The 21,187-nt window shown below is 37.5% G+C and overlaps 1 protein-coding gene and 1 pseudogene across 1 annotated transcript; both read right to left on the minus strand.

Annotated features, from left to right (window-relative positions):
• Nucleotides 1-991: 991 nt before the first annotated feature.
• LOC130851791 (olfactory receptor 2A2-like) lies at nucleotides 992-17,412 on the minus strand (annotated as a pseudogene).
• A 2,252-nt stretch (nucleotides 17,413-19,664) lies between these two features.
• On the minus strand, nucleotides 19,665-20,597 carry LOC130851787 (olfactory receptor 2A2-like). Its single transcript, XM_057732524.1, has one exon. The coding sequence runs from the start codon at nucleotides 20,595-20,597 to the stop codon at nucleotides 19,665-19,667; it is 933 nt and encodes a 310-aa protein (XP_057588507.1).
• Nucleotides 20,598-21,187: the final 590 nt, after the last annotated feature.

The following is a 21,187-nucleotide window of genomic DNA, read 5'->3' on the forward strand; positions in this document are numbered from 1 at the left end:
TAAAAAATGAAAGCAGGGAACTTCTCTGGTGGCACAGTGGTTAAGAATCCACCTGATAATGCAGGGCACGTGGGTTCGATCCCTAGTACAGGAAGATCCCACATGTTGCGGAGCAACAAAGCCCATGTGCCACAACTACTGAGCTTGTGCTCTAGAGCCTGAGAGCCACAACTACTGAGCCCATGTGCTGCAACTACTGAAGCCTGAGAGCCTAGAGCCTGTGCTCCGCAACAAGAGAAGTCACCGCAATGAGAAGCCCACACACCACAACAAAGAGTAGGCACCATTCACCACAAGTAGAGAAAGTCTGCACACAGCAACGAAGACCCAATTAAAAAAAAAATGAAAGTAGAGGTAGGGGAGGAATGGAAACATTTCTATAATGAGTTGTGAGATAGTGTTATCTTTTTTTTTGGTGTTCGAATACTAAATATTTTTCAACTCTTGCCAGGGAAGTTGGAAATTATTAGCTATCCAACAGTGAATCTCAGTCCTTTCTTCACTTGACTCATAGCTGGTGTTTTAGAGATATTTAGTTCTGCAATGATCATATGTATTGAGCTACACCCTCAGCCAGGAATTTTCCCTCTGGGTATTCATTTTCCTGAAAAATAACATTTGTTATTAGGTGATGTGAATGCTTATGATTGAATTGGTTGTGTATTGTAATGACAGTTTGTTTCAATAATTAAACAGCAAAAAAAGAATTAAAAAATAAGCTATTAATCTATTTCTTGGGAAAAATGTGCTCTTTAGATTTTTATAGCATTAAGCATATTGATAACTCAGATGTCTCATCCCTGAACAAAAATGCTTAACACCAGAGACGACCCTTGCACATCAAAATTTTCCCTGTGTTCAGGAAGAATCTTGGACAATTCAGATTCTCTTATCAAACTTTGCTGTTAGACAATTTTTCTGAACTTTAAGTCATCCTCCAACCATATCTAAAGGAAGAAGGCTCTACTTAGCCAAAAGTCCTATCTACCCCTCACGTGGACCTTTTCTGCAGTTCCCTCCACGAAGCACCCCTCACCTCAGCATTCCTGAGGCTGTAGATGAGGGGTTCAGCATTGGACTGAAGAGACTGTGAAACAATAACAGCATTTTCTCTTTTTTCTTTCTTTGACTAGAGTACAGGGACCATATCCACCACTATGTCAGTGACAAAGAAAAGCCCAACCACACAGTGGTGGGAGGAGCAGGTGAAAGAAGCCTTTTCTTTAGCCTGCTTCTGACCAGATCTTCAGGATGGTCCAGAGGATGCTAGCATAGGAGACCAGCACTAAGCAAAGGGGCCCAAGACAAATATATAGGCAGCAAAGATGACAGTTTCATTGATCCAGGTGAAAGCACAGGCCAGTTTGAAGACAGCTAGGATTTCAAAGAAGACATCATCCATTTCTTAGGACTCCCAGAAGGACAACCTTAGAAGGAGAATTGCATGTACCAGAGCCAGAATCAATCCACATGTCCAGGAAGTGATGGCCAGGACCGTGCACTCTCTCCAGTTCATGGTGACAATGTAATGTAGGGGGTGACAGATCACTGCAAACCTATCATAGGACATCACCACCAAAATCAGGCACTCCAGGTAAGCAAAAGTCAAATACAAAAATGTCTGCATTATGCATGGAATAAAAGAGAGGGTTCTATTTGGGTTCATTAAGTTTGCCAACATCTCAAGGACACCACTGGAAGCATAGGTCATGTCAATGATGACAGGCAAGAGAGGAAGTACACTGGGGCGTCTGGGATGCAGACCAATGAGTCCAAAGATCCTACCATTCCCCAGCAGGTTGAAGGCGGAAAATAGGGAGAACATCCGAAAGACGGACTCCTCCATCTCCGGCACTGAGCTGAAATCCTATCGAGATGGATTCTGTGACCCATGTCTGGTTGCCCCCATTCCTTAAAGATAGTCTGTCAAGGACAGAAGGGTGACAGAATTAGTCGAAGGAAGTTATAAAAATTGGAGTTATTTACTTCAAAAGAATTCAGAGGGAACATGCTATTTTCTGTTATGTTTCAATTATTTTCAGTCAATGTGGCAAATATTTGAAAAGCACATTTATAAAGGAAGAACAGAGCGTTTAGTCCAGTGTAGAAATGATACTGTAGAGTGACAGAGCCACGCCAGTGATTTGACACCTGATCCTCTATTTCAGCTTTTCTGTTTCCTTATAGAAAATGAGGAGTTCTTTCACTATTTTAACAGTATTTACATAAACTAGTGGTTTACTTTTAGCTTAAAACACCTTACAATGTTTTAGTTATTCACTTAGTACCTTCACTTATTTTTCTTTCTGTATGAAAAATTTGCTGACACGACAATTTTAGGTCACAGGTCAAAGTTTCAAAAGACTGATTCATAGTGAAAATAGCTTCAAGTCATGTCTGATGGTATGACACAATTTTCTACTTCTTTTAAGAAATAGAAAAATAAGATGTCATGTAAATGACTAAGAAATCTATAATGTAAAGGTAAGCATTTTAATTATTTTGACATGTGAATATCCAGTCTTTGTAATGCATGTATATTTACCTGCATATTAGAAATGTAAAAAAAGCGGTAAGAAACAAATATTATACCTCTCCTGTTTTTCCTTTGCCAATAACATTTATGAACATTTTCTCATGTGAAAAATGTCATCTATGACATTTATTTAACAGTTGAGTGTTTTTTTATTCATACATACAATATAACTTAGTGAATATCATTTTTTGACATTTAAATTATGGACTATGTCCATTTTATTTGCCATGATGTGTTATGGGGCAAAAAATGTACATGCATGTGTGTGTGTGTGCAGTATACATGTGTATATACACAAAACATGTATGTATGTGTTTAATATCTATCATCTATCTATCTATCTATCTATCCATCTATCTATCTATCTTTTAAATTAAAAGCTTCAGATATATTTCTAGGAGTGGAACTGGTGAGGCAAAGGACACTATTTTCTTGTTGAGAAAGAAGTAAGAGCAAGCCAAGCATTTAGATAAACTAAAGCTTCACCTGGGCAAGAAACCCTCAGTGGAAAGGTGGCTGATAGCAGTTTGTAAACTGTTAATTCATCCTTCCCTGGCAGTTGTCCTACTTGAGCGGCACTTCTATCATGCTGACTGCTAAGAGGTGTTCTCTCTAAACCTCTGGTTCAAACTGGGAATAATCTGCTACTTTGGGGGTTTTCTTACAATTACTTGAAAAGTGGTAAATAAGAAAATGACAACAAAAAAGAAAAACAGAGACTCCTCGAACTTGAATTCAACCTGTGTGGTGGAGATGGAGAGCCTTGACTTCAAGTGAGGACTGTTTTGCCCTGGGTACCAGTAGATAGCCTCCAGCTCTCAGCTCCCTCAGGGCTGCCTCATCCCATCACAGACTGTGCATGTGCTTCTGGTGCTGCCCGCACCCATGGCTGACTGGTGGGGATTTAATGGCCCCACCATCTGGGCCAACGTGAAAAAATGATGGGTCATGAGTGTTTCACCGCTTGCTGTGGGGTTGAAGGAGCCTCTCTTGCACTGACATTGCAGGTTTCCTGCCTCCCCCTGCCTTCTACAAGTGTTGCTTCCTAATAAATATCCTGCATGCCAAACTCCATCCTAGTCCACTTCTGCAGGATCCAACCTGGGACAGTCTGACTCACAATATGCAGACCTTGATCCTCCCATAATCACCAGCTTTGAGACCTTGTCTCATTCTACCCTCTGCCTTAATCTAACTGTCCTCGAATCCCAAAGGGTTGACATATGTCAGACACATCCTGCTTTAGTATCCTACTTTCTAGGTTATTGAAGTTTTTCAAATGGCAACTCCTTCATATACTACCTTTTAATCCTCCTATGTGGTACCCAGCTGCCACAACACAGCAGATACAACCAAGTCCTCAATGTCTTGTACAGCAATATACATTTTACATCCAAACAACTTCAGATGTGGGCAAGGCAGCCCGCTATCATCTTGTAGCTGTGCCTTGTGGAACACAGGTTCTAATGGATCACAGCAAGGAAACGGATGAAGACACTCGTGACTACTTTAGATTCGAAATAACTCATGTTACTTCTGCTCACTTTTTAGGCCAGAAACAGTCATATGTAGTCATTCTAATTTTAAAAAGGGCTAGTAAATATGCAGAATTACATGGATATTTGATGACCTCTGTAGCTCCCAACATTTGGTGGAACTGGTTTTTACTGGCTGACTAGTGCCGAGTATACTCTTGCCTTTCCACTCTGTGCTCAGCGATGACACACTGATTGCTTGAAATTGTAAATAAGGCTCCTTCCTTCCCCCTGCTTTGGAAAGTTTGTTATTAAACATTACCATTGCTCATATATGAAACTATTTTAAAACTCTATCTAATGTAGTGATTTCCCTCTCAATTTTAGGGTCTACTCGAAAAATTTTTCCTTATGTAACTGACATCAAAACTAAGACTTTTCAACCTGGACCTTATTGGCTACACATATGAGAATAAATTTATCATGTACTATTATGTAGCACAGCAACATAGCATTTAAACACACATGGTAGGTATCATTTTACTTTGCACAGTCACAGCAAAATTTTCACACAGATGATACAGGTACACCTTGGATACACTATGGGTTCAGTTCATACCTCGGATATATTGAGTTCAGTTCCAGACCAGTGCAATAAAGCAAATACCGTGATAAAGTAAGTCACAATTTTTTTGGTTTCTCAGTGCCTATGGAAGTTATGTTTACAATATCCTCTAGTCTGTGAACTGCACAATAACATTATGTCTAAAAATGTACATATCTTAATTTAAAAATATTTTATTGCTAAAAATTCTAACCATCATCTGACAATGGAGGGTTGCCACAAAGCTTCCATTTGTCAAAACACAGCATGTGCGAAACGTGATAAAACAAATCATGATAAAATGAAATATGCCTGTAACTAGTTCTCAGTACATTGTGAGTTAAATTCACTTGTACTAAAATTATCATTCTTCAGATATATGATTGTCTTTGTTTTTTAAGACCCACGCAAGTAGGATGATTGGACTAATGACACTATAGGCAATGATTGTATAGTCTTTTGAGGATGTAAGAAAGGCATATGTTGATTGGAGAAAGTAGTAAGATCCATTTTGGACACATGTGTAGGTGCTCACTACCCACCGAGTGGCAACTGTCCTATTTACCGAAGTTCAAAGGGATGCCCCAAAGTGCAGGATGTTTCCTGTGGTGTTCTGAGCCTTGACTTCCGCTTGATTAAAGAGCTCTCTTTGCTTACACAAAAAGAATTACCATAAAGAACAAGGCAGGCAGCCAGCTCATCCTTTCTAGGTAGGCTCAGTTAAAAGTCTGGGTAAAGATGACACAGTCCTTTCTGCTTTGGTGGATTCAAGGCTGTTCTGTGCCCTAACTCTTTATGAATGAGGAGTTGCTTTGAACTGATAGTAAATGTGCAGTCTTGGGCAAAGATATCAGTAAAAATAATTACATTGTCACTATAAATCTCTGGCTATTTTTTAGGACATAGTCAAAGATGAAATAGTGAGAAGTGTGATTAAAAAGGCCACTTAATTGAATTCAAATGTTGTATTTACCACATAAAATGTATCCTGAGAATATGCACTTATCATATACATCGTTTTGTCCTTTTCATTGGTCACCATAGTTCACTATGATGAAAAAGACATTCAGTTTTTGTTAAATGAATGAGGGTCTATTCAATGAAGAACACATACACTGAAGGCTGATATGTAAATCCTGTTTTGCAAACTTGTGATTTTTGCTTTAAAGAAAATTTTTACCATTAAGTGTTAATAATTTGACAATAATTTTATTTGAAGAACTATAATAATTCAACTAATCAGTTTAGAATATATTGTTTCCTAAGGGTGAATTGGAATCAGTGATACTGCAGTGCTGAAAACCTACAAAAATTATATAACACTTAAATGCGTCTTATAGTTAATAACTGCTTTGTACTTATAGTTTGGAGAAATCTAAAAAGGGTGTCCTATTAATTAAAAGAGGAAGAACTGCTTAAAGTAAGTTTGAAATCACAGTTTCAATGTATGGCAGAGCTCTGAAGTTTTTAAACTAAAAAACTGAGAGAAGTATCGGTTAAGATGGTGCAGTATCTCTTTATGAGCAAAAGCTCACATGATACCCTAGACATTTATTTTCCATACATACAACCAAGTGATGGAGTATTCTATATAATGGTGTATTGAGTATATGATATTAAATTTAGCTATGAAACTAATTTTCTAGAGCTTAGAATTGAGTAAGAAACATTAGGAATATATAATCTTTTGAGACATTGTTGGAAGCAATCAGCAATAATTAAAATGTATTTAATCTGTAAACTGAAAAGTTAATAATTTAAATAAGAATAACCTATTTCCACTCATAAAGGAACATTTGCCTCATACGTCATCATCTTACTTCCCAGATTATCTTTCTTTCAGTTGTGGTTAGTTTCTATTTTGAGTGATTAAATCATTTATGCCTCATTTTGGTTACCATTATATTAATATTACTTTTTAAATTAAAATTGAAATTAAAGCTAAATAAAAGTTACAATATCTCAGAATACTGATATCGTTATAGCAATGGGAGAGAAGAACACATAAAAGCATTCAATGGTTGAACAATAGTTCAATTTGTTAATCAATGCAATTTAAGTACAACTCATGGAAATAAAAAACAGGATCACCTCCACATCTGGGCAGTGGTTTCTATTGAACATACAACACAGAAATCTCTGAAAAATGTTTCTCGTGCTAAGGAATTTTACTATATATCTCCACCTCAATGGTCATTTTAGAAAATCTAGAAGCACTGGCATTCATCCTATCCTATTATGGTACCAGAAAAATATTTTCCTAAAAGATGGATACTATCAGAGTATGACATATACCAACACTCATGAATAAACTGGGGGAATATAACTCAGAAATAAGTCAAAGCCACACTTAACTATTTCGTTGTTTCATAAAAGGCAATAAAACATTGCTCACAGACACTATCACTAGGATTTTGGTTTGTTTTTAGACCGATTGCCAGTTACTCAGTGATACCAAGATTAGTAGCAAATGTTATAAAAATTTTACTGGTGGAAGTATCCATAATTACATACAGCTATCCTTATCCTTCCATTACGTGATTTTGGGATAAGTTATTTAACATCTCTACACATCAATACCTTCGTCTAGGTGTGTGAAGTCCTTTCATCCCTGTGGCTGAGTTCAGAGAGCCACATGCAGAGCCAACAGCCTGGACGAAGAGGCTCTCATTTTATTTGTCTCCTATTCATTAGTGCCAGTTCTGGCTTCCATTCCTGGTCACATTATTGGAGATGATGTGGAGAATGATGGGAACTAGATTCAGAATGCCTGTGCTCACAGCTCAGCTAGGAAGAGCTCCCCCTGAGAATGTCCTTATTTGCCAGTCCAGCTGCACTGAATACAGACTCTGGCTCAGAAAGACAGATATCCAGGATATAATTTTTCTCTCACCACAGCCTAGGTGAATTCTGCTGCCTCCTCATCCTACTGCAATAATCCTTATCCCAAACCACCCACCAGTGCAAATACATCTCATTTACATGTGATGGTGTTAGTTCTGGCTGTTACCTTAAGATTCTGCATTAACCTAGAGACAATCCCACAGAAAGTACACCATTCCTCATTCTAGTAGTCTCCATAGTGAGAAATTCCAGGGTTGAAAATGCTTACTTCACTTTCTGATGATGTTGGAAAAAATAAATCTGTTGTTCCCTGCACTTTTGGGAGCAAAGGTTGTACTTTTTATTTTTTAAAATTTGAAGTACAGTTGATTTACAGTGTTGTCCCAATCTCTGCTGTACAGCAAAGTGACTCAGTTATACACATCTATACCTTCTTTTTTTAGTGTTATTTTCCACTATGGTTTATCCCAGGAGATTGGATATGGTTCCCTGTGCTATACAATAGGACCTCATTGTTTATCCATTCTAAATGTAATAGTTTGCATCTACCAAAGGTTGTATTTTATAATCAGTTCAAGACAAAATTTTCATGACTCTCTTGAGAATTTAGATTTTCCTAGGAGGTGCCATTAGACATTACACCTGTATACATCTTAACTAAGGAAAAAAAAGTTTTAATAAACATTCTCCCTGGAGGAAAACAAAGATCACCTGTGTTTGATTATTTGTGCAGGAAATATTTGGGGGAAAGTCAGAAGCAGATATGTTATCACAGAATGTAAGTAGATTTTCAGACATCTCAAAGGCTATAACCTGAGGCAAATATCACAATTTACAGGACATAACACTTAGCCATATAATAGCTTTGCTAATTCAAACTTCTTACCCCCTTGGTGGTTTATTAAGATCTGCGTCTCCCTAATATTCAACAAATGGGTACCTACAGAGCCTGTGTTGCCACTTCTAAGCAGAATAAGTCCTCTCAAGAAGATGCAGATCTCTAACAACTGAAGAATGAGATTGGGATGCAAAGCAGTGAGATTATCATAATAACAAGTGTTGAATGGTGTTTACTGTGTTTCAGAACCTCAGGTATATACTGCACACATGCTATTTTATTTAACCCTGTGAAGTGATTAATATGTTGTCTCCACATTATAGGTGTGCATTATGAAATTAGAGAAATAGTTCTATTGTCCAGTCTATCAACTGCCAGCACCAAGAATGAATTACACATACAGACAACAAATCCTCTGCTCTAACTACTGAATATACACCCATTTTCAAAAGTTCTTAAAGTGGTCTCTCAGAAAGGCTTTGCCTGCTTTGCTCAATCCTGACCAACTGTCAGCTATCTCATAAGCCTCCAGAATTCTTACACATATTTCCCTGTGTATGACTCATTACCTAGGAAGAGAGTAACTTCTTTTTCTGTTTCTTATTGTAAGCTTATACAGATTTAATCTCAAACATTTCTTCAAAACGTTTTTACTATCTAGTAGTTCTAGATTGCTTTCTCAAGTGCTGCTGCACCAGGAAGGTCGTATAAGAAGGTGTTGACGTTATTTTCATTTTTCCTAGCACATTTGTATCCATATAAGGTATAAACATGAATATTCAAGAAATACAGATTAGTTCTTCCAAATATGCTTTTTTACAAGTGGAAAGCAGAGCAGGTAAATCAGATGACTTGTTAGTTGAGGTAGAGATATAGAATTACTGTGACACACTAAGCATATTATCTTGTTGACATTATTTGGTAATGAGAACCAAATGAGATAACATGTTCTTTTATAATTCACTATTAAAGTTTTGAGAGTTAACGTCTTTACTAACAGTAGCTGCATCTTTGGGGGCATTTGTTAGGCAGAATAATGCCCTACCCCCAAGATGACCACACCCTAATTCCACGAAGCTCTGAGTATGTTAATTTACGTGGCAGGAGAAATTTTGCAGATATAATTTAGTTAAAGATCTTGAGATGCAGAGATTATCAGGGATTATCCACAAGGGCCCACTATAACTACAAAAGTCCTTGTAAGAGGGAGGCAGGAGATCAGAGAGGAGGGAACATGCAGTTGGCTTTGAAAATGGAATCAAGGAATGCAGGTAGACTCTGGAAAATGTAGAAAATAAAGAAACTAACTGTTTGCTGGAGCCTCTGGAAAGAAAACAATCCAGCAGACCTATTTTGGATTTACGATCTCTAGAAATATAGGATGATATATTTGAATTGTCCTAAGCCTCTAAATCTGTGGCAGTACGTTTCAGTAGTAATAAGAAAGTAATAGGAATGATAATGCTTAATTTTCAGTATGTTATGAAAATAAGTCCACTTCTAATTACCATGGGCACCCTAAAAAAATTGAAAGAGAAATTGGTAATTTCTGGGTTTTATCTGAGCATATACAGAGCTTGAAAGTCAACAATCCTGTCTTCAAACAAGAAAAAATGTAAACAAACCAAAAAATGAAAAACTCTTCATCATTCAAAAAGAAACTAACTTGCACTTCATTAAACTTAAAAACAAAAACAACTTTTGCTCTGTGAAATTAAAATTATGAAGAGTCAAGCCAAAGACTGTAGAAGATCTTCACACATACTGGAAAAATGACTTGATTCCAAAATATACAAAGAACTCTTAAAATACAATAAGAAAATGAACAACTCAATTTAAAAATGGACCAATACCCCTAATAGACACCTCTTCAATGAAAATACACAGATGGTAAATAAGCATATGAAAAGATGCTCCTCATCTATATCATCAGGAAAATGCAAATTAAAATAACAATGAGATTGCACTCTACTCTTAGTAGAATGGCTAAAATCCAAACATGGACAACACCAAACACTGATTAGGATGTGGACCAGCAGAAACTTTCATTCATTGCTGAGGGAATTCATTTTCATTCATTGCAACATAGTACAGTCACTTTGGAAGGCAGTTTGATAGTTTCTTAAAACACAAAACATACTCACTATACGATCTACCAATTGTACTACTTGGTATTCACTCAAAGGCGGTGAAAACGTATGTCCGCACAAAATCCTCCAAACAAGTATGTATAACAATATTATTCATAATTATCACAACTTGGAAGTAACAATGAAGTCCTTCAACAGGGGAATGGTTAAACTGTACATTTGTACAATGAAATATTATTTAGTGATAAAAAGAAATGGCCTGTAAGGCACAAAAATTGTGGAGAGTTTAAATGAATATTGCTGTATAAAAGAAGCCAATTTCAAAGTGCTATATATTGGATGATTGCAACTATATGACATTCTGGAAAAGGTAAAACTATGGAGATATTTAAAAGATCAGTGTTGTCAGGGGTTTTGGGGAGAGGGAGAGGAATGAATTAATGGGACACAGCAGATTTGTAGGGTTAGTGAAACTATTCTGTATGATGCTGAAATGGTGGATATATATTGTTATACATTTGTCAAAACTGATGCACTATATAATGCAAAACATGAACTCTAATATTAACTATGAAATTTTGTTAATAATAATGTATCAACATTGGCTCATGAGTTTTAACAAATGTAACATACATATTGCAAGATATTAATAATATAAGAACCTGGGGAGGAATGAGGGAGTGTATGGAACTCTCTGAGCTTAGCACTCAAATTTTCTATAAACCTAAAAGTGCACACAAAGTCCTTTAGAACTTGAACCAAGATGGTAGACTGGGAGAACACGGGACTCACCTTCCCCAACAAACACATCAAAAATACATCTACATGTGGAACAATTCTCACTGAAAACGAACTGAAGACTAGCGGAAAGACTCCTATACAACCAAGGCTGCAAGAAAGATCCACAGAGAATCAGGTAGGAAGGGAAGAGAGGCAAACATTCAGAACCTGTGCCCTAGGAGGGGACTCAGAGGAAACAGGAGATAACACAGGTGGAGACCCTCCCTGGGGAGTGAGCTCTCAGAGCCATATATTGGCCTTTGGGGTTTGACAAAGGGAAGACTAGCCCCCTTGGCTGGTTGGAGGGCCTGGGGGGAAGCCTGAACTCTGCTTGTGGGGAGCACGAACACTTGCTTGCTCCTGAAGCAGGGCAGAGAGTGTGGGTTGAAACCAAACGAGTGTCTGACTGATTTCCAGAGACCAGGCAGATGCCCACCCTTGCCTGAACCAAGCAAACACTCCAGCATCAGAGTGAGGGCTGCCAGGAACAAGGAAAAAGCTTAGCCACGAGGTGCTGAGGCGGCTCAAACAGTAAGCAGCATCTGAGCAGGGAGGACACAGCCGTTCCTGGTGATTCCACAGGTGGTGCATCAGAGGTGGTCTGGATTTCTGACATTGGCCAGACAGCCACAGCCTGCTCCCTGACCTTTGCCCAATGCCCACACCATCCCCTCTTTCTCCCGCACTTCTCCCCTCTGGGGCAAGGGTGCTGGTGCTGGGAGGAGGAAAAGTACACACTTAAAGGGAACTGAGTCAGCTCAGACTTGACCCCCAGGGCTTCTGCTCCAGCAACTTGGGACTTGACCCTGTCCCCAATAGGGTGGTGACATTCACTCAGCAGAAGGGAAGCCCTCCCTTACACCTGGTTCCATCCCTAGCCTGTATCTGTGAGTCTGTTTCTGTTTTGTTATATACATTTGTATCATTTTTTAGATGCCACATATAAGTGATAACGTTGAGTATTTGTCTTTGACTTATTTCACTAATAATAATCTACATTCATTCACATTGATGCAAATGGCTGAATTTAATTTTCTATGGCTGAGTAACATTCCATATATATACTAGCTTCTTTATCCATTCATCTGTTAAAGGGTACTTAGATTGTTTCCATTGCATAGCTATTGTAAATAATGCTACTATGAACATTGGGGTGCACAAATCTTTTTGAATTAGTGTTTTCCTTTTCTTTGGATAAATACCCAGCAGTGGAATTGCTGAATTGTATGGTAGTTCTATGTTTTTAATTTTTTGAAGAAATTCCATACTGTTTTCCATGGTGCCTGCACTAATTTACATTCCCATCAGCAGTGTACTAGGGTTCCCTTTTCTCCATATCCTCACCAACACTTGTTATTGCTTGCCTTTTTGATGACGGTCGTTCTGACAGGTGTAAGGTGGTATCTCATCGTGGTTTTGATTTGCATTTCCCTGATGATTAGTGATATTGACTATCTTTTTATATGCCTGTTGGCCGTCAGTATGTTTTCTTTGGAAAAAATAACAATTCAGGTCCTTTGCTCATGTTTTGTTTATTTTTTTGATACTGAATTGTATGAGTTCTTTATATGTTTTGGATATTAACCTCTTTTCTGAAATATTGTTTGCAAACATCTCCCATTCAATAAGTTGCTCTTCATTTTGTTGATGTTTTCCTTTGCTGTGTAAGAGTTTTTAAATTTTGACTGGGTCCCATTTATCTTTTACTTTTGTTTTATTTGCCTGAAGAGATGGATCCAAAAAGTATTACTAAGAACTAGCACAAAAGCTTACTGCCTATGTTTTCTTCTATGAGTTTTACGGTTTCAAGTCTTACATTTAAGTCTTTAATCCATGTTGATTTTATTTTTGTATATGGTGTGAGAAAGTAGTCCAGTTTAATTCTTTTGCATGTAAAGTTTTTCCAACACCACTTATTGAAGAGACTGTCTTTTCTCTATTTTATATTCTTGCTTCCTTTGTCATAGATTAATTGACCATATGTGTGCAGGTTTATTTCTGGGCTCTCTGTTCTGTTCCCTTGATCTGTGTGTCTGTTTTTTGTGCCAGTACCATACTGTTTTGATTACCATAACTTTGTAGTATAATCTGAAGACAGGGAGTGTGATATCCTTAGCTTTTTCTTTCTCAAGATGGATTTGACTATTTGTCATCTTTTGTGGTTCTGTACTAATTTTGGATTATTTGTTCTAGTTCTGTGAAAAATGCCATGGTGTTTTGAGGGATTACATTGAATCTTCAGATTGCTTTGGGTAATACGGACATGTTAACAATAATAATTCTTCTAATCCATGAACATGGGATATCTTTCCATTTATTTCTATCATCTTGAATTTCTTTCATTAATGTTCATAGTTTTTGGAGTACAGGTCTTTCACCTCCTTGCTTAAATTTATTCCTAGATATTTTATTCTTTTTGATGCAATTGTAAATGGGATTTTTTGTCTTGATTTCTATTTCTGATAGTTCATTATTAGTGTACAAAAATTTAACAGATTTTCACGTATTAATTTTGTATCCTGCAACTTTACTAAGTTCATTTATTAGTTCTAATAGTTTTTTTGGGGGGAGTCTTTAGGGTTTTATATATATATATATAGTATCATGTCGTCTGCAAACAGTATTTCTTCCTTTCCAATTTGGATGCATTTTATGTCTTTTTCTTTTTTGATTGTGGAGTCTAGGTCTTCCAGTACTATGTTAAATAGAAATGGTGAAAGTGGGCATTTTTGTATTGTTCCTGATCTTAGAGGAAAAGATTCCAGCTTTTCACCATTGAGTGTGATGTTAGCTGGGGGTTTGTCATAAATGGCCTCTATTTTGTGGAGGTATAATCCCTCTATATTAATCTTGTTGAAAATTTTTATCATGAAAGGATGTTGAATTTTGTTACATGCTTTTTCTGCATCTATTGAGATGACCATGTGATTTTTACCCTTCATTTTGTTAATGTGGTGTCTCATGTTGATTTATTTGTAGATATTGAACCCTCCTTGCCTCCTGAAATAAATCTCTTTTGATCATGATATACAGTATTTTTATGTATTATTGAATTCAGTTTGCTAATATTTAGTTGAGAATTTTTACATCTATATTAATCATGGATAATGGACTGTAATTTTCTTTTTTGTAGTGTCTTTGTATGGTTTTGGTATCAGGGTAATGTTGCCCTTGTAGAATGAATTTGGAAGTGTTTCCTCCTTTTCAATTTTTTTGGAATAGTTAGAGAAGGATAGGTATAAACTCTTCTTGAAATATTTAGTAGAATTCTCCTGTAAAGTCCTTTGATCCTGGACTTTCATTTGTTGGAAGTTTTTAATCACTGATTTAACTTCATTACTAGTAATTGATCTGCTAAAATGTTCTTTTTCTTCCTGGTTTAGGCTTGGAAGATTATAGGTTTCTAGGAATTTTCCATTTCTTCTAGGTTATCCCATTTGTTGGTGTATAACTGTTCTTAGTATTCTCTTATAGTTGTTTGTCTTTCTGTGATATCAGTTGTAACTTCTCCTCTTTCATTTCTGATTTTATTTAGGCCCTCTTTTTTTTCATGATGAATCCAGCTAAAATTTTATCAAGTTTATCTTTCCAAAGGATGAGCTTTTAGTTTCATTGATTTTATGTATGTATGTATGTTTGTATGTATGTATGTCTCTATGTCATTAATTTCCACTCTGATCTTTGTTATTTTCTTCCTTCTACTAAGTTTGGTCTTTGCTTATTGTTCTTTTTCCAGCTCCTTTAGGTGTAAAGTTAGATTTTTTGAGATTTTTCTTGTTTCTTGACATAGCCCTTTATTCCCTCTTTAACTCTTTTTGCTACATTTCATATATTTTGAAAAGTTGTGTTTTTATTTTCATTCATTTCAAGGTATTTTTTTGTTTCTTCTTTGATTTCTTCATTTCTTCATTCTTTGGTTTTTTAGTAGCATGTTGTTGAGTATCCTTGTATTTTTTCCAGTGTTCTTCCTGTATTTGATTAGTTTAGTCCTGTGTAGTCAGAAAACATACTTGATATGATTTCTGTTTTCTTAAATTTAATGAGACTTGTTCTGTAGCCTAACATGATCTATCCTGGAGAATATTCCATGTGCACTTGAAAAGAATGTGTACTCCGCTGTTTTCAGGTAGAGTGTCCTGTAGATATCTATTAAAACCATCTTGTCTAAGATATCATTTAAGGCCACTGCTTGTGTCTCTTGATTTCTTTCTGGATGACCTATTTATTGATGTAAGTAGGGTATTAAAGTCCCTGTTATTATTGTATTACTGTCAATTTCTCCCTTTATGTCTGTTAATATTTGCTTTTAAATTTAGGTGTTTCTATATTAGTTGCATATATATTTAGAAATGTTTTATCATCTTCTTTGATCATCTTCTTTATCACTATATAATACTTTTTTTTGTCTTTTGTTACAGACTTTTTAAAAAGTCTATTTTGTCTGATATGAGTATTGTTACCTCAGCTTTCTTTTTGTTTCCATTTGTGTGGAGTATCTCTTCATTTTCAATCCCTGTGTGTGTTTAGTTCTGTTATAGGTAGCATATAGATTGATGCTTTTTGTTGTTGTTTATATATATATATTTTCCTTATACGGATAGCTAGCTGTTTAAGTTCAAACATATTTAAAAGCTCTACATTTTTTAACTCCCTTTACCACAAGTTTTATGTTTTAGTATCATATTTTACATCTTTATTTGCATCCCTTAACTAATTATTTTAGTTGTAGTTGATTTTATAACTTTTTGTCTTTCAAGCTTTACACTACCTTATTTAAGTGGTTGATCCACTATCTTTACTGTGTATTTACCTCTACCAGTGAGATTTTTCTTTCATATGTATTTTTTATTTCTTATTATGGCATTTCCTTTTTCACTTGAAGACCACTTAACATTTCTTGTAGGTTGGTTTAGAGGTGATGAACTCAAGTTTTTGCTTGTCTAGGAAACTCTCTTTTCTTCAATTCTGAGTGATAACCTTGCTGGGTAGACTTCCCTCAGTCATAGGTTTTCCTTTTCAGCAGTTTAAATATATCATGCCACTCCCTTCTGGCCTGCAAAGTTTCTGCTGAAAAATCAACTGATAGCCTTATGGAGGTTCCTTTGTATGTGACTCTTTGTTTTTCTCTTGTTGCCTTTGAGATTCTCTATCTTTAAATTTTGCTATTTTAATTTTGAAATGTTTTGATGTGTATCTCTTTGGATTCATCTTGCTTGGGACTCTCTGTGTTACCTGGACTTGAATGTCTGTTTCCTTTAGGTTAGGAAAGTTTTCAGCCATTATATCAAGAAGTACATTTTCTGTCCCTTTCTTTCCCTTTTCTCCTTCTGGGACCCCTATAATGTAAATGTTAATACATGTTGTTTTTTCAGAGGTCCCTTAAACTATCCTCATTAATTATTTTTCTCTTTGCTGTTCTGATTGAGTGATTTCCCAGTCAAAGCCTATTCTGTCTTCCAAATCATTTATGCATTCTTTTGTATCACCTAATGTGCTGTGGATTCCCTCTAGTGTATTTTTTATTTAAGGCTTTGCATTTTCAGCTCTGATCTAATTCTTTTTCAATATTCTGTGTTCCTCTACTCTATTGCTGAGATCAATGAGCATTTTTTTATAATCATTGTTTGGACTTTTTCTCAGATTAATTACTTATCTCCGTTTCATTAGGGTTTTATTTTGGGTTTTTATCTTGTCCTTTCATTTGGAATATATTCCTTTTCCTTCTCATTTTGTTTGACTTTGCCTCTGAAATTAGGCAAAATGGTTTCCTATCCCAGTCTTGAAGGGGTGTCCTTGTGTGGGAGTCTCCTTATGCAGTCTATGTGTGCCCAGTGCCTTTGTGCAAGAACTGGATATAACACAAATATGGGCTGAGGATTTTTTCAGGGAATGCTGAGGCCATCTCCTTGTAGGGGTTAGAACTGGAGCCAGGGGTGGGTGGGGCTAGAGTCTGATGCAGGCTGAGGCTCCTTTTAGGGCACACTGGAAGCCACTGTCACACTGGGGGGTGGGCTGGACCCAGGGGACTAGATCCAGGGGTCATCGTGGGCTGGGGTTTCTCCTGAATCACACTGGGACCACCATTTTGGTGGGGTTAGGAGGTAGAGCCAGAGCAATTAGAGCCCTTACCTGATGAGAGCCACCAGGGTGTGCTGGTGGCCACTACTTTGGCTGGTGGTGGGACCAGAGATGGAGTGGCTGGAGCTGGAGCCTGATGTGAGCTGCTTCTTCTCCTGGGGAGGCATTGGTGGCCACTGCCTTAGTGGGATATGTGGCCAGAGCCAGAGGGGCTGGAGCTGTAGCCCATGTGGGCTGCAGTGGGGGCACACTGGGGTGGTCTTGGCAGCCTGGCCAAAGCACTAGGCATTTTTCATTTTTCTGTCCCTGCACTGGAACTGGGAGGAAGCAAGTCCATATGTTCCCCCCTTAACAGGGAAGTCTAGATTTTCTACAGCCCTCAGGTTCTCCCAGTCATAAGCCTCACTGGCTTTCAAAACCAGTAAAAGGGAACTTGCCTTGCTAGTGCTGGACTCCAGGGCTGGGGTACCCAACATGGTGCATGAACTCTTTGCTCCGTGGGGAGAATCCCCAGCTTGAGGTATCTTCCTCCTCTTCCATGATGCCCACTAGGTGTGTAGGTCCCAACTAGATCACTTCTCTTTCCCTCCTACATGTTTGGTGTGGCTTTTTTTTTTTTTTTAATCCGTGGTTGCACAGGTGTTGGTATTCTACTTTAGTTTGTTCTCAAAGAGAGTTCTTCTATATGTGGTTCTCTCTTTGGTGTGTTCATGGGAGATGAGCTCGCTCAGGGTCTTACTACTCTGCCATCTTGAACCTGCCTCCTAAAATTTTTAAATGTATACCTCAGTGACTTTAAGTCATTAACAGTGTGCAGCCATCATCAATATCCATCTCCAGAGCTTTTTCATCCCAAACTGAAACTCTGTACCAATTAAATAATTCCCCATTCTTGCCTCCTCGTCCCTTGTAACCACCATTCTACTTCATGTTTCTAGGAATTTGAATATCTTAAATAAATCTCTTTTTCTGTCAGCTAGTCTATCTAAGAGTTTGCCAAACTTTTGAATTTCTGAGGAAACCAATTCTTAGTTTCATTGATTTTTTTCCTATCAGTTGGCTGTTTTTCTATTCTCTACTTGGCTTATATATGTTCTAATACTTATTATTTCCTTCCTTCTGCCACCTTGGGGTTACTTTTTCTTCCATTTCTAGTTCAGATGTAAAGTGAGGGTGTTGATTTGCAATCTCTTCTCTTTTTAAATGCATGAGTATGCTACTATGAACTACTTTTTTGTACTGCTTTTGCAGCATCCCATTTTTGGCATGTTGTGTTTTGTTTTCATCTGTCTCCAGCCAGTTCCTAATTTCTGCTCTTGAGCCTCTTTAATCAATTTTTCAATTCAGTTCCAGGATTTCTATTTGGTTCTTTTTTTTTTTTTTTAACAGTTTTTATCTCTTTGTGATATTTTCATTTTGTTTAAGTATTATTTTCCTCATTTTGTTTAGTTGCCTATCTGTATTTTTTAGATTATTGAACAATGTTAAAATGTTTATACTGGATTCTTTGCAAGGTAATTCATAAATCTAAATTTTCTTAGGGGTGGTTTCTTGAGATTTATTTTGTTCCTTTAAATGGTCCAGGTTTTTCCCTGTTTCATGGTATACCTTGTGAACTTTAGCTGAGATGTGGGTTTTGGGAAAAGCAGCTACTTCTCCCAGTCTTTACTGAATGGCTTCGAGAAGGGGAAGGTCTTCAGCAATTATTCCTCCTAGAGATTCTGGGGACCTCCCAAACCTTGTCTAGGGTTGCAGCTTCTCTGTGTTGGTTCATGTATTTTCTCAGTTAAAGAGGTTTGCCAAATTCTTTTCTGAAGCCTGTAAAGATTTTCTCCCTGTGGTGTTTGTGTGAAATGCTACAACCTCGATATGGCTGTAAAAAGTTGGAGTGCTTGACATGTTTCTCAGTGGCCCCAACAAGGAGTCCAAACTGCCGTTCCCATCAGTGCTCTGAGTCACGCAAAACAACTAACCCTCAGCCCACTCCCTGAAAAGCTACAAAGTAGTATGCATGGTCCATTCTCCTGTTTACCTCTCCAGGAAGAGCTAGGAGTTGGGAATTTTCTCCTGATCCTAAGACACTGTACCAGGGGACGGGGGGAGGAATCGCAGGAGGTTAAATGTCATAAATTTGCCTAAACACTTCCTGTATCGCCTTTTGGCATTGTGCTTATCTGGAGTGCTGCCACCTATTATCTGACTTCTGGTGTTTTCACAAAGGAAATTTGGCCTATATATCATTGTCTTCACTGAAGAATAATGGCTTAGGGATTCCTATTCTTCCATCATGCTGATATTACTCATAAGTAGATCTCATCATTAAATCATGCATCTTCCTGGGGAATTTTCTAGAGTTTTTAACAGCAGCAATCACATCTCCTAATGGGAAAAATTCACTGAACCAAAACTGTACCCTCCTTCACATTGTCCTCTTTTTCTGCAGCACTCTGTGGAAGGCAGCTTTCACTTGAGCATTCCTTAGACTGTAGACGAGGGGGTTCAGTAATGGGTTGAAGAGAGTATAAAATAGGAAAAGGATTTTCTGCTGCTCCTCTCGTTGACTATTGTCAGGGACCAAGTAAACCATCATGGCTATGCCAAAGTAGAACCCAACCACACAGAGGTGGGAGGAGCAGGTGGAAAAGGCTTTCTGGCGGCCCTCCTTTGACTGGATCTTCAGGATGGCCCAGAGGATGCGCACATAGGAGACCAGCATCAGAGAAATGGGCCCAACCAAGATAAACACGCCATCAGCAAAGAGGAAAACTTCATTGATCCAGATTTCACCACAGGTCTCTTTGAGGACAGAGCGAATTTCACAGAAGAAGTGGTTCACCTTCTGGGGCCCACAGAAGGGCAGCCTTAGAAAGAGACTTACTTGTACGAGGGCCAGGGAAAACCCACATGCCCAGGAAGTGATGGCCAGGACCGTGCACACTCTCCAGTTCATGATGACAGTGTACTGGAGGGGGTGGCAGATCGCCACATACCTGTCATAGGACATCACCACCAAAATCAGGCACTCTATAGATGCAAAACTCAAATTAAAAATCATCTGCATAGAGCATAATACAAAGGAAATAGTTTTTTTGTGTTTCACTAGGTTTGCCAGCAAATTGGGCAAATTGCTAGAAGCATAGGATATGTCAATGACAGCCAGATGAGAAAGGAAGTAGTACATGGGGGAGTGCAGTCTGGGGTCTAGGCAAATGAGTCCCAAGATCATGCCATTGGCCAGCAGGTTGAAGGTATATAACAGGGAGAAGATACCAAAGAGGAGCAATTCCATGTCTTCACTGAGCTGGAATCCCACCAGGATGAATTCTGTGATCCATGATTGGTTGCCCTCCATTCCTAATGACAGTCTGTAAAGGGCTGAAGTGTGATGGAAAGGCCAGAGCTGGATAGCAATGAAAACTGGAGTTATTTATCTGAAGTGAATTCAGAGGTGGCTTGTGTGCTCGTCTTTACATCACTAAGTTTTTTCTCCAGTGTTTCTTTACCTTTTTGTTCTCTTACTTTTTGTTGTGAAGTAACTCAAATTTTCAGATAAGTATCAGGGATTATAAACAATACTAGTGTATACATTTTATCAAATTGTTTTTTTTCATGTTTGCCATATCATTTATTTTCTCTGTATGTACATAGTATTAATTTTCTGTAGGCCACAGACGACTAAATTGAAACCATATTCACATATTGACAATTTATTCCTAAACTTTTTTGATTTTTTTCAATAACATGAATACTCACTAATCTGTTCTCAGTATAATTACCCAAATCAGGAGATGGAACATTAAAATGATTTACTACTCTAAACACAGCTTTTTCTGCCCATGTAGTCTAAGGTTCAAATCCAGTATCACATGTACTACTCATTTCCTCTAAACTTAGTCAGCCTTTCTTTCCTTGACACCAATATTTTTGAAGAGTATGAGCTCT

Source organism: Hippopotamus amphibius, chromosome 4 (assembly GCF_030028045.1).
Source record: "Hippopotamus amphibius kiboko isolate mHipAmp2 chromosome 4, mHipAmp2.hap2, whole genome shotgun sequence".
In the NCBI taxonomy this organism is placed as follows: domain Eukaryota; kingdom Metazoa; phylum Chordata; class Mammalia; order Artiodactyla; family Hippopotamidae; genus Hippopotamus; species Hippopotamus amphibius.